The sequence below is a fragment of the Pogona vitticeps genome, chromosome 4 (assembly GCF_051106095.1).
Source record: "Pogona vitticeps strain Pit_001003342236 chromosome 4, PviZW2.1, whole genome shotgun sequence".
Taxonomy (NCBI): Eukaryota; Metazoa; Chordata; class Lepidosauria; order Squamata; family Agamidae; genus Pogona; species Pogona vitticeps.
Genome location: NC_135786.1, coordinates 142,792,344 through 142,806,585, shown reverse-complemented (window position 1 = coordinate 142,806,585; position 14,242 = coordinate 142,792,344). Strand labels below are relative to the sequence as shown.

The window sequence follows — 14,242 nt, the reverse complement described above, 5'->3', positions numbered from 1 at the left end:
GGCGACTCTACACATGAAAATCACCAGATGGGCAATACCGAAATCAGATTGATTATATTCTCTGCAGCCAAAGATGGAGAAGCTCTATACAGTCAGCAAAAACAAGACCTGGAGCTGATTGTGGATCTGATCATCAGCTTCTCATAGCAAAATTCAAGCTTAAACTGAAGAGAGTAGGAAAAACCACTGGGCTAGTCAGGTATAATCTAAACCAAATCCCTTACGAATACACAGTAGAAGTGAAGAACAGATTTAAGGAACTAGATTTGGTGGACAGAGTGCCTGAAGAACTTTGGATAGAGGCTCGTAACATTGTCCAGGAGGCAGCAACAAAAATCATCCCAAAGAAAAGGAAATGCAAGAAAGCAAAGTGGCTGTCCAACAAGGCCTTAGAAATAGCAGAGAGGAGAAGGGAAACAAAATGCAAGGGAGATAAAGTTACAGAAAATTGAATGCAGACTTCCAAAGAATAGCAAGGAGAGACAAGAGGGCCTTCTTAAATGAACAATGTAAAGAAGTAGAGGAAAATAATACAAAAGGAAAAACCAGAGATCTGTTCAGGAAAATTGGAGATATTAGAGGAACATTTTGTGCAAAGATGAACATAATAAAGGACAAAAATGGGAGAGACCTCACAGAAGCAGAAGACATCGAGAAGAGGTGGCAAGAATACACAGAGGAATTATACCAGAAAGATTTGGATATTCCAGACAACCCAGATAATGTGGTAGCAGACCTTGAGCCAGACATCCTGGAGAGTGAAGTCAAGTGGGCCTTAGAAAGCTTGTCTAACAACAAGGTCAGTGGAGGTGATGGCATTCCAGTTGAACTATTTAAAATCTTCAAAGATGATGCTGTTAAGGTGCTACATTCAATATGCCAGCAAATTTGGAAAACTCAACAGTGGCCAGAAGACTGGAAAAGATCAATCTACATCCCAATCCCAAAGAAAGGCAGTGCCAAAGAATGCTCCAACTACCGTACAATTGCACTCATTTCACACACTAGCAAGGTTATGCTCAAAATCCTACAAGGTAGGCTTCAACAGTATGTGGACCGAGAACTCCCAGAGGTACAAGCTGGATTCCGATGGGGCAGAGGAACAAGAGACTAAATTGCTAACATGCGCTGGATTATAGAGAAAGCCTGAGAGTTCCAGAAAAACATTTACTTCTGCTTCATTGACCATGCAAAAGCTTTTGACTGTGTGGACCACAACAAACTATGGCAAGTCCTTAAAGAAATGGGAGTGCCTCACCACCTTACCTGTCTCCTGAGAAACCTATACGTGGGACAGGAAGCAACAGTTAGAACTGGATATGGAACATCTGATTGGTTCAAAATTGGGAAAGGAGTACGACAAGGCTGTATATTGTCCCCCAGCTTATTCAACTTATATGCAGAATACATCATGCAAAAGGCTGGACTGGAGGAATCCCAAGCCAGAATCAAGATTGCCGGAAGAAATATCAACAATCTTAGATATGCAGATGATACCACTCTGATGGCAGAAAGTGAGGAGGAATTAAGGAACCTTGTAATGAGGGTGAAAGAGGAGAGTGCAAAAAACGGTCTGAAGCTCAACATCAGAAAAACTAAGATCATGACCACTGGTCCCATCACCTCCTGGGAAATAGAAGGGGAAGACATGGAGGCAGTGACAAATTTTACTTTCTTGGGTTCCATGATCACTGCAGATGGAGACAGCAGCCACGAAATTAAAAGACGCTTGCTTCTTGGGAGGAAAGCGATGACAAACCTTGACAGCATCCTAAAAAGCAGAGACATCACCTTGCCAACAAAAGTCCGCATAGTCAAAGCTATGGTTTTTCCTGTAGTGATGTATGGAAGTGAGAGCTGGACCATAAAGAAAGCTGACCGCCAAAGAATTGATGCTTTTGAATTGTGGTCCTGGAGGAGACTCTTGAGAGTCCCCTGGACTGCAAGGAGAAAAACCTATCCATTCTAAAGGAAATCAACCCCGAGTGTTCACTGGAAGGACAGATCCTGAAGCTGAGGCTCCAGTACTTTGGCCATCTCATGAGAAGAGAAGACTCCTTGGAAAAGACCTTGATGTTAGGAAAGTGTGAAGGCAAGAGGAGAAGGGGACAACAGAGGATAAGATGGTTGGACAATGTCATCGAAGCTACCAGAATGAATTTGACCCAATTCCAGGAGGCAGTGGAAGATAGGAGGGCCTGGCATGCTCTGGTCCATGGGGTCACGAAGAGTTGGACACGACTAAATGACTAAACGAAATGAAGACCTGCTTCTAGTGATTTCCTAATTGTATTATCTATTTATTTAAAATGTTATAACCCTGCCTTTCTCCTTAAAAAGGACCCAAGGCGGCTTACATTAAGAGGCAATATTTGAAAACTAAAAACAATAAATATACAAATATTTAAAAGAGTCAAACAAATATCGTATAAAAAACATAAGCAATACCAAAACCACATTCAAAGCAGTAAGGCACAACAATCCATAAAAAAAAAACCACTCAGGCAGCCAGTCACTGAGGGAAAGCCTGCCTGAAGAAAAAGGTCTTTGTCTGCTTATGGAAGGGCAGCAAAGATGGGGCCAGTCTGGCCTCCTCTGGGACGGAGTTCCAGAATCTGGGAGCAGGAACTGAAAAGGCCCCCTCCCATGTCCCCACCAAATGCACCTGTGAAGGTGGCGGGACTGAGAGGAAGGCCTCTCCTGATGATCTTAAAATCTGAGCAGGCTCCAATGTTCATAGCTACGTAGCATAGGTAGCAGACGCTGTATTAACTCTCTCTACTAGGTAATTTATTTCAGGAAATGTTCTTCTGTGATAATGTTCTCTTGTTGATGATTCCGAACATCAGCCTCCATATAGATTAGCAACAATGTCCTGCCAGAATCAAGAAATCCGGATAAGTTCTGTTTGCAGAAAAGCCTTCTGCAATTTATTTTTTTTTGCCTAAGTGCTTTCCAAGATCTGTAGTGTTCCACAGTTTGTCTTTCCTTATTCACCATGGGTATATTCAGATATGGCTGATCTTGGCAGCAACCAGTGATTGCAGTCCAATCTGCAAACAGAATAGCAATTGTCCCTGCAATCTCTGAAACTATTCTGTAGCTAAAGAGGCATTCCTCCTTCCTTCCTTCACAAGCATCACTGGTGGTGAGGAATTTTTCCTAGCAACATGACATATGAAAGGAAAGGCTTAAATTCACAACAACTGATGCCCTCTTCCCTTGGCTCTGGTTTAGGAGTGTGTATATATATGTGTCCCCTTCACGGATTGCTGCCTTGATGTGGCGAAGGGGCTTGAGTAATTCAGAGAAGCTATGGGCTATGCTGTGCAGGGACACCCAAGACGGACAGGTCATAGTGGAGAGTTCTGAGTAAATACGATCCACCTGGAGCAGGAACTGGCAGGCCACTCTAGTATATTTGCCAAGAATACCCCATGAACAGAAACAAAAGGCTAAAAGATATGACACTGGAAGATGGGCCCCTCAGGTCGGAAGGCGTCCAACGTGCTACTGAGGAGTGGAGGACAATTACAAGTAACTCCAGAGCTAATGAAGTGGCTTGGCCAAAGCTGAAGGGATGCTCAGCTGTGGACGCACTTGGAAGTGAAAGGAGAGTCTGATGCTGCAAAGAAGAATACTGCATAGGAATCTGGAATGTAAGATCTATGAACCTTGGGAAGCTGGATGTGGTGAAACAGGAGATGGCAAAAATAAACATTGACATCCTGGGCATCAGTGAACTAAAATGGATGGGAATGGGTGAATTCAATTCAAATGATCATCGTATCTACTATTGTGGGCAAGAATCCTATAGAAGAAATGGAGTAATGCTCATAGTCAACAAAAGAGTGGGAAAAGCTGTACTGGGATACAATCTCAAAAGTGATAGAATAATTTCAATACGAACCCAAGGCAGACCTTTCAACATCACAGTAATCCAAGTTTATGCACCAACCACCGATGCTGAAGAGGCTGAAATTGGCCAATTCTCTGAAGACGTACAACACCTTCTAGAACTGACACCAAAGAAAGATGTTCTTCTCATTCTAGGGGACTGGAATGCTAAAGTAGGGAATCAAGAGATAAAAGAAACAAGAGGTAAGTTTGGCCTTGGAGTTCAAAATGAAGCAGGGCAAAGGCTAATAGAGTTTTGTCAAGAGAACAAGCTGGTCATCACAAACACTAATTTCCAACAACACAAAAGCAAAAAAAAAAAAAAAAAAAAGTATGCTGGGCGGTTCACAAGTTAATTATGCAGGCTACACATTACCCCCCACCCAGCAAGCTGGGTACACATTTTACCAACCTCAGAAGGCTAGAAGGCTGAGTCAACCTTGAGCTGGCTACCTGGGATTGAACCCTGGGTCGTGAGCACAGTTTTGGTTGCAGTACAGCAGTTTAACCACTGCACCATGAGAGGTGACTCTATAGATGGATATCACCAGATGGGCAATACCGAAATCAGATTGATTATGTTCTCTGCAGCCAAAGATGGAGAAGCTCTATACAGTCAGCAAAAACAAGACCTGGAGCTGATTGTGGCTCTGATGATCAGCTTCTTATAGCAAAATTCAAGCTTAAACTGAAGAATGTAGGAAAAACCACTGGGGTAATGTTATAATCTAAACCAAATCCCTTATGAATATACAATGGAAGTGAAGAACAGATTTAATGAACTAGATTTGGTGGACAGAGTGCCTGAAGAACTATGGATAGAGGCTCGTAACATTGTACAGGAGGCAGCAACAAAAACTGTCCCAAAGAAAACGAAATGCAAGAAAGCAAAGTGGCTATCCAACGAGGTCTTACAAATAGCAGAGAAGAGAAGGGAAACAAAATGCAAGGGAGATAGGGAAAGCTTCAGAAAATTGAATGCAGACTTCCAAAGAATAGCAAGGAGAGACAAGAGGGCCTTCTTAAATGAACAGTGCAAAGATATAGAGGAAAATACAGTGGTGCCTCGCATAGCGAACGCTTCGCTATGCGATGAATCCGCACAACGATGGGTCCCGGGCCATCGCTGGAGCGTTCGCTCAGCGATGGCCCCTATGGGCTTTTTTCGCTATGCGATGATCGCGCGGACGCGATCAAAGCATAGCGAACAGCTGATCGGCGGTTCCAAAATGGCCGCCGCTAAAACAAAATGGCGACCGCTGTTTTGCCTCGCTAACGAGGCATCCAAAATGGCCGCCGCAATGGACAAAACTCGCAGAACGGTGAGTTTTAAGTCCATAGGAACGTATTAAATCAGTTTTAATATGTTCCTATGGACTTTTTTGTTTCACTTAACGATGGATTCGCTGAGCGAGGGTTAATCCGGAATGGATTAACCTCGCTAAGCGAGGCACCACTGTAATAGAAAGGGAAAAACTAGAGATCTGTTCAAGAAAATTGGAGATATTAAAGGAACGTTTTGTGCAAAGATGGACATGATAAAGGACAAAAATGGTAGGGACCCCACAGAAGCAAAAGACATCAAGAAGAGGTGTCAAGAATACACAGAGTAATTATACAAAAAAGATTTGGATGTCCTGGACAACAACTGATTGGTTCAATATTGGGAAAGGAGTACGACAAGGCTGTGTATTGTCCCTGTGCTTATTTAACTTCTGTGCAGAATACATCATGAGAAAGTCAGGACTGGATGAATCCCAAACCAGACTTAAGATTGCTGGAAGAAACAACCTCCGATATGTAGATGATACCACTCTGATGGCAGAAAGTGAGGAGGAATTAAATAACCTCATAATGAGGGTGAAAGAGGAGAGCGCAAAAAATGGTCTGAAGCTCAACATAAAAAAAAACCCTAAGATCATGGCCACTGGCCCAATCACCTCCTGGCAAATAGAGGGGGAAGATATTGAGACAGTGACAGATTTTACTTTCTTGGGCTCCATGATCACTGCAGATGGTGACAGCAGCCACAAAATTAAAAGATGCCTGCTTCTTGGGAGGAAAGTGATGAGAAACCTAGATAGCATCTTAAAAAGCAGAGACATCACCTTGCCGACAAAGGTCCGCATAGTCAAAGCTATGGTTTTTCCAGTAGCTTTGTACGGAAGTGAGAGCTGGACCATAAAGGCGGCTGACCACTGAAGAATTGATGCTTTTGAATTGTGGTCCTGGAGGAGACTCTTGAGAGTCCCCTGGACTCCAAGGAGAACAAACCTATCCATTCTGAAGCAAATCAACCCTGAGTGCTCACTGGAAGGACAGATCCTGAAGCTGAGGCTCCAATGCTATGGCCATCTGATGAGAAGAGAAGACTCCCTGGAAAAGACCCTGATGTTGGGAAAGTATGAAGGCAAGAGGAGCAGGTGATGACAGAGGACGAGATGGTTGGACAGTCATCAAAGCTACCAACATGAATTTGAACAAACTCTGGGAGACAGTGGAAGACAGGAGGGCCTGACGTGCTGTGGTCCATGGGGTCATGAAGTGTCGGACACGACTTAATGACTAAACAACAACAACATATGTATGTGCATGAGGGGAAAGAATAGAGGCAAAAAGGGTTGAGATTATAATAGTTAGTTCCCAGGGAAGAGGGACCATCTCTACAGAAGAAATGCTGTCATTATTGGCACACAAAAAGCAATGAAGGAGGTATAAAATGTCTCATCTACACCCTGGGAAGACAGTACAACTATGGTCAAAATCCTCTTGCCTACTTATGCTGAGACAATGTCATTATGATGATGATGGGAGATATATACTCCATATAAAACAGATCAAAAAGCCTCATTGCAAGCAGAATATAGCAGTACATAGTTAGTTTCAAGGTAACACCTAGCCATTGTCCATGATCTGTAACTTACAGTATACATAAAGGAATAATTAACTGCATCTAATAAAATTAGACTGGTGGATTTCTTAAAAATTGAGTTCTACGCTGTTGAATTAGTAAACTAATACATTTGGCCATCTGTCTGGTGTAGCTTTTATTTACACCTAGGAGGAGATTGTACAAGATTGCCTTCTCCACCTATTCAGTAACAAGGATCGATTCCAGGTTTGAAGAGCAAATGTCATTGTTCAGTGCGCAGTAGGGAAGCATGTGCTGCAGCGACTCTATGGACCCAGAGTTACAAGGGCAGAGCTGTGTTTTCAGAGGTTGCAAATTAAATCTACCATATAAGACATTGGATGGCTAGAGTGAAGGCCGTGTGGGCTCTCTATGAGATGTAAATAACAGGCTGATTTATTGATATATAATGGTAATTGTAGATTTAAAGGTGAGCATACTTTGCGGGCTGCCACAAAGAGTTCTTACCTTTCAATATTCAGGAATCTCTTTTTGAGCAGTCTATAAGACTGAGCAAAAGGTAGAGCACCCAGGTGTTCTAGGGAGATAGCCATGGTCCACACCTTTTGTATGAACAGTTTTACACTGGGAGAATGTAAAGAATCAGACAAGACACCCCTAATTAAGGGGTCACTGATGGCCACAAAGCATATTCTCAGCCAGTATTTAAAGTGTCTCAGCCACGCTTGTATCCCTAATCTGATTAAGCCTGCCTCCAGGCATAGAGCTGCATATGACACACAGCAAAGATATTATAGCGAAAAGTGGCCTGGAGTCTTTCCACTGAGGAGTTAAAGGGATCCAGCCAGATTGGTGAGCCATATAACAGCACATGTTGTCATGCCATTATGGTTTGGAAAGTTGTGTGATAAATCACATATTTTGGGTTTTGTCCTTGTGGCTCTCATTTATTTTGGCTGCTGGCTCCTCCAATATTAGGTGAGTGACCTTCTTGAGCAGTATTCATTTTATTCTTTATTATCTCAAGCACAGAAAGTACAGTATGCTGAAGCTTTGATTTTTAAACTCTAGAATCGATTTGAAAACCTTTATCGGAAATACGTCACCTACACTGGGGGTGAAGAGCTTTTCGGTCTACCTGTGACTCAGTACCCTCAGCTCCTTGAGATAAAGAAGCAGCTCAACCTGTTACAGAAGCTTTATGGCCTTTACAACAATGTCATTGAAACTGTAAATGGCTACTATGATATCCTCTGGTCTGAAGTGAACATTGAGAAAATTAATAATGAACTCCTTGAGTTTCAGAACAGGTAAGAATACACGGGTGTATTAGATATCTGTTTAGCACAGGTTCCGTGACCTGTTATCAAGAGTAAGTGAGAAGCAGCATGTATCTGTTCCGCCAGACTTAGTGCTAATCTTTAGTTGCTTGAAGCAAACCTCTCAAAAGTATAGCTTCTGGCATTATTTTTATTTAAAATGTAATCCTCTGTAATCTGTCTTTCCACTGGTTTCATTTTTATCCTTTGGATTCTTGCCCCCAAATTATTGTTAACACTTCTGATAATTGCAGCACACATTCATTCTTTACTGAGAGAGAGACGTAATTTACATGTAAATGGGAATATGGTTAATAGAGGACTTCTCCAAAAACAAGCTTAACTGAGAGGTAACTTGGATTCTCCACATGTTGCTCGAGTGCAACTCTGATCATCTCTCACTGAGACTTTGTTGGCTACAGCTGAGGAAAATTGCAGCTGAGAAACTTCTGGAGCGCTGCATGTACCCCACCCTTGCTTCTGAGAGAAAACCCTCTCACACTGTGTAGACTCTTGGATTCATTTTGCCAGGGAGCAATGGGTGGGCTGCAAGAATGGCATGGAAGCTGTGATGAATTTTGTCTAGTTGCAGATACGTCTTCAGATGTGCTTATTTTTATGGGCTAAATAAACAAATCCTTAATGGTAAATTATTATGACAGTCATACACACTGCTAGATAACAATAATGATAAACGTATACCAGCTGAAGCAGTTACAATATGACTACCATGAAGGCAATGACAAAATAATAAATGAAATATTAACAAAACAGATCACCGCATAGTATTAAACAAAGGGAAAATATTGGAGCTAGGTAAGGTCAACTACAACAGCACTCAAGTAGTATAAGGGACTAGCATTCCTCAAACTCATTTTGACAGGTGCCACACCCCTTTAAGGCAGGAATAAGGGGTCAAGAATTGACCCTGACCCCTTCCCCCAGAAGGGGCGGGTTTAGGGGCGATGTAAGGGGATGTGGAGGTTCCTGTGGCCCTATAGGGGTTTTCCTAGAGGCTGGGGTCTCCCATGGCCAGAGCACAGCCTCAGGATTGGCCCCCTGAAGGGAAGTGTCACCCTCACAGCCCTGTAGGCCAATGGGAGGCGTTCAAGGGATTTGGCTAGAATCGGGATGGCCGTAGGGCATGCCCCAGCATGCCCTTAGGTCTCCTGGGTTGGAAAGGCCACAGTGGGGATTTCGGGGCCCTTCTGATGTGCAGTGGTGCCTCGCATAGCGATCGCTTTGTTTAGCGATGAAATCACTTTGTGACACATTTTTTGCGATCGCAAAAGCGATCGCTTTGCAATGTTCCCTATGGGGGAATTTCACTTTGCGATGATCAGTTCCCTGCTTCGGGAACCGAGCATCGCAAAGCGATGATTTTTTAACTGCTGATCGGCAGTTTCAAAATGGCCTCCGGGTAAACAAAATGGCCACCCGCTGTTTTCTGGGACAGATTCCTCGCTTACCAGGCAGCCAAAATGGCCACGCTATGGAGGATCTTCGCTGAACGGTGAGTTTCCAGCCCATAGGAATGCATTGAAGGGGTTTCAATGCATTTTTATGGGCTTTTTTATTTCGCATTGCGATGTTTTCGTTCTGCAGCAATTTTTGCGCAACGAATTAACGTCGCAATGCTAGGCATCACTGTACTGCAACAATAATTAAATAATTATACCTTCAAAATAGGAGACAATTTTAAAGCAATGGTTAAAGAAAACAACAACAACAAGCCTCTTCTGTTATGAATAATTTCGGGGCCCTTCTGATATGCTGTAACAATAAATTAAATAATTAGACCTTCAAAATAGGAGACAATTTTAAAGCAATGGTTAAAATACAACAACAACAAGCCTCTTCTGTTATGAATGATTTCAGGGCCCTTCTGATATGGTGTCTCAATGATCCTCATTTTTACTGGGAAACAAAAATGACTTATTTTTATTTTTCACCTCACGGCCAATCTGCACTGAATCCTTGCAATAAATAATTATTTTAACCTTTTATAAATATATACTGCATAGTGGGTGTTTTATTTTTGTAATTTGCAGAAGGAGCCACAGAATTTGAAGACTGGTGGCACATGGTCTTTAAGTTGCAAGCTTTTTTCAAAAGTCTCTAGGCCTTATGAGAACTGTCTATTTTGTTGATTAATGCTAAGGTCTGATCAACCTCTCTCTGAAGACTATGGCTTAAAGCTCTATGGGTGGGTTCCTGGAAAATCAAAAATACAACTTAACTATCTCTAAAATCACTGTTGCTTAAAACTCTATAGGGTACTTCCTGGAAAATCAAAATGGGTTTTAACAGAGAGAGAGATTCTAGAAAAAGGTCTTGGGTATAAAAATGTGGAAAACATTTTTTACTTTGAATTGTATTAAGGCAATTTTACTAAAATGTGGAGATTTTGTACTGTTCAACTTATTGCTCCTTTCTATTTCAAGCCTACTTACTAAATCTGCGTTCAAACGTCTGAAATCTTTAATGCATTCCTATGGGGCAAAAACTCACCGTTCAGCGAAGATCCTCCATAGGGGCGGCCATTTTCGGTGCCTCTTAAGTGAGGAATCCGTCCAGAAAACAGCGGATGGCCGTTTTGAAACCACCGATCAGCTGTTAAAAAAGCATTGCTTTGCCATGATCGGTTACCCAAGCAGGGAACCGATCGTGGCAAAGCACTGCCAACCAGCTAGCTAGCTAGCCCGGGAGACACCAGGTGTCCTTGGGTGGCAGGCGAGTGAGGTCTCGGAGGCAGCCGCCGGGGGCGGGAAGGGGCGGGCCATCCACCCGGAGCTCGCTCGCCAGCCAGCTAGCCAGCCTGGGAGACACCGGGCGTTTTTAGGCAGCGGGCAAGCAAGGGCTCGGGAGGAGGGCCACCAGAACACCCGGGCCTTGCCCTGCCTCCCGGCTTTCCCCGAGCCACCCCTCACCCCCATCTCTGCCGCCCCCGCCGGTCAGCTGGGGGAAGGTACGGGAAAGGGATGGCTCCCCCCCTATCCTCCCGAAGCCAGCATTTTCGAACAGCTCCGGAGGATAGGGAGGGGAATCCTTTCCCCATCCCCCCGAAGCTGGCATTTTCGCTGAGCTCCGGAGGATGGGGAGGGGAATCCCTTCCCCCCCATCCTCCCGAAGCCGGCATTTTCGCACAGCTCCGGAGGATGGGGAGGGGAATCCCTTCCCCCCATCCTCCCGAAGCCGGCATTTTCGCACAGCTCCGGAGGATGGGGAGGGGAAGCCTTTCCCCCCCTCCTCCCGAAGCCGGCATTTTTGCCGAGCTCCGGAGGATGGGGAGGGGAAGCCCTTCCCCCCATCCTCCCGAACCTGGCATTTTCGCACAGCTTGGGGGGATGGGGAGGGGAATCCCTTCCCCCCCGTCCTCCTGAAGCCAGCATTTTTGCACAGCTCCGGAGGATGGGGAGGGGAAGCCCTTCACCCCATCCTCCCGAAGCTGGCATTTTTGCCCAGCTTGAGAATATGGGGGGGGAATCCCTTCGCCCCACCATCCTCCCGAAGCCCGCATTTTTGCCCAGCTGATCGGCAGGGCTTCGGGATGGTGGGGGAGAGCGCTTCCCTGCGATCATCCCGAAGCCCTGCTGATCAGCTGCGCGAAAATGGGGTGTATGGGGAAAAATTGCAAAGCAATTTTTCCCCATTGAAAACATCGTTATGCGATCGCTTTTGCTATTGCAAAATCTTTATCAGTATGCGAATTAGTAGTTAAATGAGGCATCCGTTAAGCGAGGCACCACTGTATTTTATCCTTTTATAAATGTATAGTGTGGAGTGGGTGTTTTATTTTTGTAATTTTCAGAAGGAGCCACAGCTTGAAGATTGGTTAAGGTGATGATGTAGAAATATTACTTGGTAAATCTTCAATATCATTGAGCACCCATCAGTGTGGAAATACAACTTAACACTTAGCACTGACGCTTTTGATAGTGGCACTAGAAGGCATAATTATTTAATTTATTGTGACTGTCTACAACAGCGGCCACAAATAAATTTGATGGAATATTCTCAAGATCCTTCTCATCACCCCACATCAAGGTGCAGGCCAGCTTTCTTGTGCTTTTTGGCGTCTGCTTTGGCTTTGCGGTAAATAGGAATAGGGCTTCTGCAGACCTGCATTTTCTTCTTAGATTTTCTGGGTCTTCAGGCAGCCTCTCTGAGTCTTGGAGGGGGGTCCTAAGGGACACAGGGGCTTTGAACAACCCACAGGCTCCTGGTAGCAACTTTGGGGGTGCAAGCGCACTGGTCTCTGCAAAGAGTGGTGAGCACGTACAGAAGGTCCCTGAAATCACCGCTGTGGAATTTCAGGCCCAGGTGGCCTAAGGGCTTGCCGAGACATCCCCTATGATCACCCCTTTTCTAGCCAAACCCCTTCAGCCTTGTCCAAACTTCTGAAAATTACAAACAGGTCTTTAAGTTGCAAGCTTTGTTACTGCACATTCTCAAGTGAAACTCTTGGGGTATATTTGAGTTGCCGCAATGAGAAATGAGAAATCCTAGTTTCTATATAACATAAGATTGAACTGAAAAGTGGAAATCATGAAAAAGGTTTATACAGCTATATCATAAGAGGTTTGTTTGTTTGTTTGTTTGTTTTGACCATTGCTTTAAAATTGTCTCCTATTTAGAAGGTCTAATTATTTAATTTATTGCTACAGTATAACGGAAGGGCCCCAAAATCATAACAGAAGAGGCTTGTTGTTGTTGTTGTTGTTGTTGTTGTTGTTGTTGTTTTCTTTAACCATTGCTTTAAAATTGTCTCCTATTTTGAAGGTATAATTATTTAATTGTTGTTACAGTATATCAGAAGGGCCCCAAAATCCCAGCTGTAGCCTTTCCAACCCAGGAGGCCTAAGGGTATGCCGGGGCATGCTCTACGGCTGCCCGTTTTCTAGCCAAACCCCTCAAATGCCTCCCATTGGCCTACAGGGCCATGGCAGCAACACTTCCCTTTGGGGGGGCAATTCTGAGGCTGCGCTCTGGCCACAGGGGATCCTGGCCTCTAGGAAAACCCCTATAGGGCCACAGGGACCTCCACAACCCGTTACGTCACCCCTAAACCCACCCCTTCTGGGGAAGGGGTTAGGTCGATTCTCGACCCCTTAATCCTTCCTTAAAGGGGCGTGGCACCTGTCAAAATGAGTTTGAGGAATGCTAGTCCCTTATACTACTCACTCATTCTTTCTTATGCTTAATCATTTTTAGACTTTTGTGGGGTCATTTCCTGATAGTGTTCAATTAGTCAGGAGTCTTGGGCCAATTTTGTCTGAGCTCAGTCCATCCTACCCTGGTCTTGATGTGGGTGCATGTTTGAACCCTTCTTCTCTCGTGTTCTTCTCTGCTGTCCTGGTCTATAAATTTAGCAATGAAACGAACATTTATCAAATAAAGAATTGGTGGCAACTCTTAAAGGGGCAGTGGGAAATGAAATTGCCCAGTGCTGGAAAGATGCTCAGGATCTCACCTAGAAGCAAAGATATATGAATAAAATATATAGGCAGTGGTACTGATGGAGAAACTGACTAATCGGCATCAGCTAGACATAAAAATGCAACAATGAGCCATGGAAGAGACTACCTGAAAAGATAAAAAGATAATGTGAACATTGTGTATATATGAAGGCATATGTTTTTATGAAAAAGAAAATTACTAGTATTGAACTACAATAGGTATTGTTCTGTTATGCTATTTTGAATGGATTAATAAAAAATTTTTTTCTAAAAAATATAAATTTATATTGGGTAAGCCTGTTCTTGTGGTACAGAACAACTCCTGCCTTATTTCAGTTTCTACACAATCGGTTGCTGGTTTTGGCTTCTCTTTAGTGGCTTCTAGTGTTGGTGTGCTTGATACTTACCCTGGAATTTGTTCTTGTCCTTCTCCACTTCAACTCACTCCTGTCTTTTCCAAAGTTGGGGCTGGCTGCTGGTGGACAGGCTGTAGGGCTTGGTTTTGGCTGTGTTTCTGTCTGGCCATGTTTATTTGTTTGTTTGTTTGTTTGTTTATGTAACTTATATGCCGCCCACTCTACCCAAAAGTCTCTGGGTGGCTTACAACAATTAAAATACAATTAAAATACAGTAAAATGATAAAATATAAATTTATCAAATAAGAATCAGACCATGTAGGTGGAGGAAACAGTAAA

The 14,242-nt window shown here is 43.7% G+C and overlaps 1 protein-coding gene across 8 annotated transcripts in view; it reads left to right on the top strand.

The window, feature by feature from the left end:
- Positions 1–14,242, top strand: part of DNAH5 (dynein axonemal heavy chain 5) — a 201,611-nt gene that overhangs the window by 59,936 nt on the left and 127,433 nt on the right. For all 8 annotated transcript variants that reach the window (XM_078391705.1, XM_078391701.1, XM_072998500.2 and 5 more), the window contains one exon: positions 7,841–8,079. In XM_078391705.1, the coding sequence (XP_078247831.1) occupies positions 7,841–8,079 (239 nt within the window). The remainder of the gene's footprint in view (positions 1–7,840; positions 8,080–14,242) is intronic.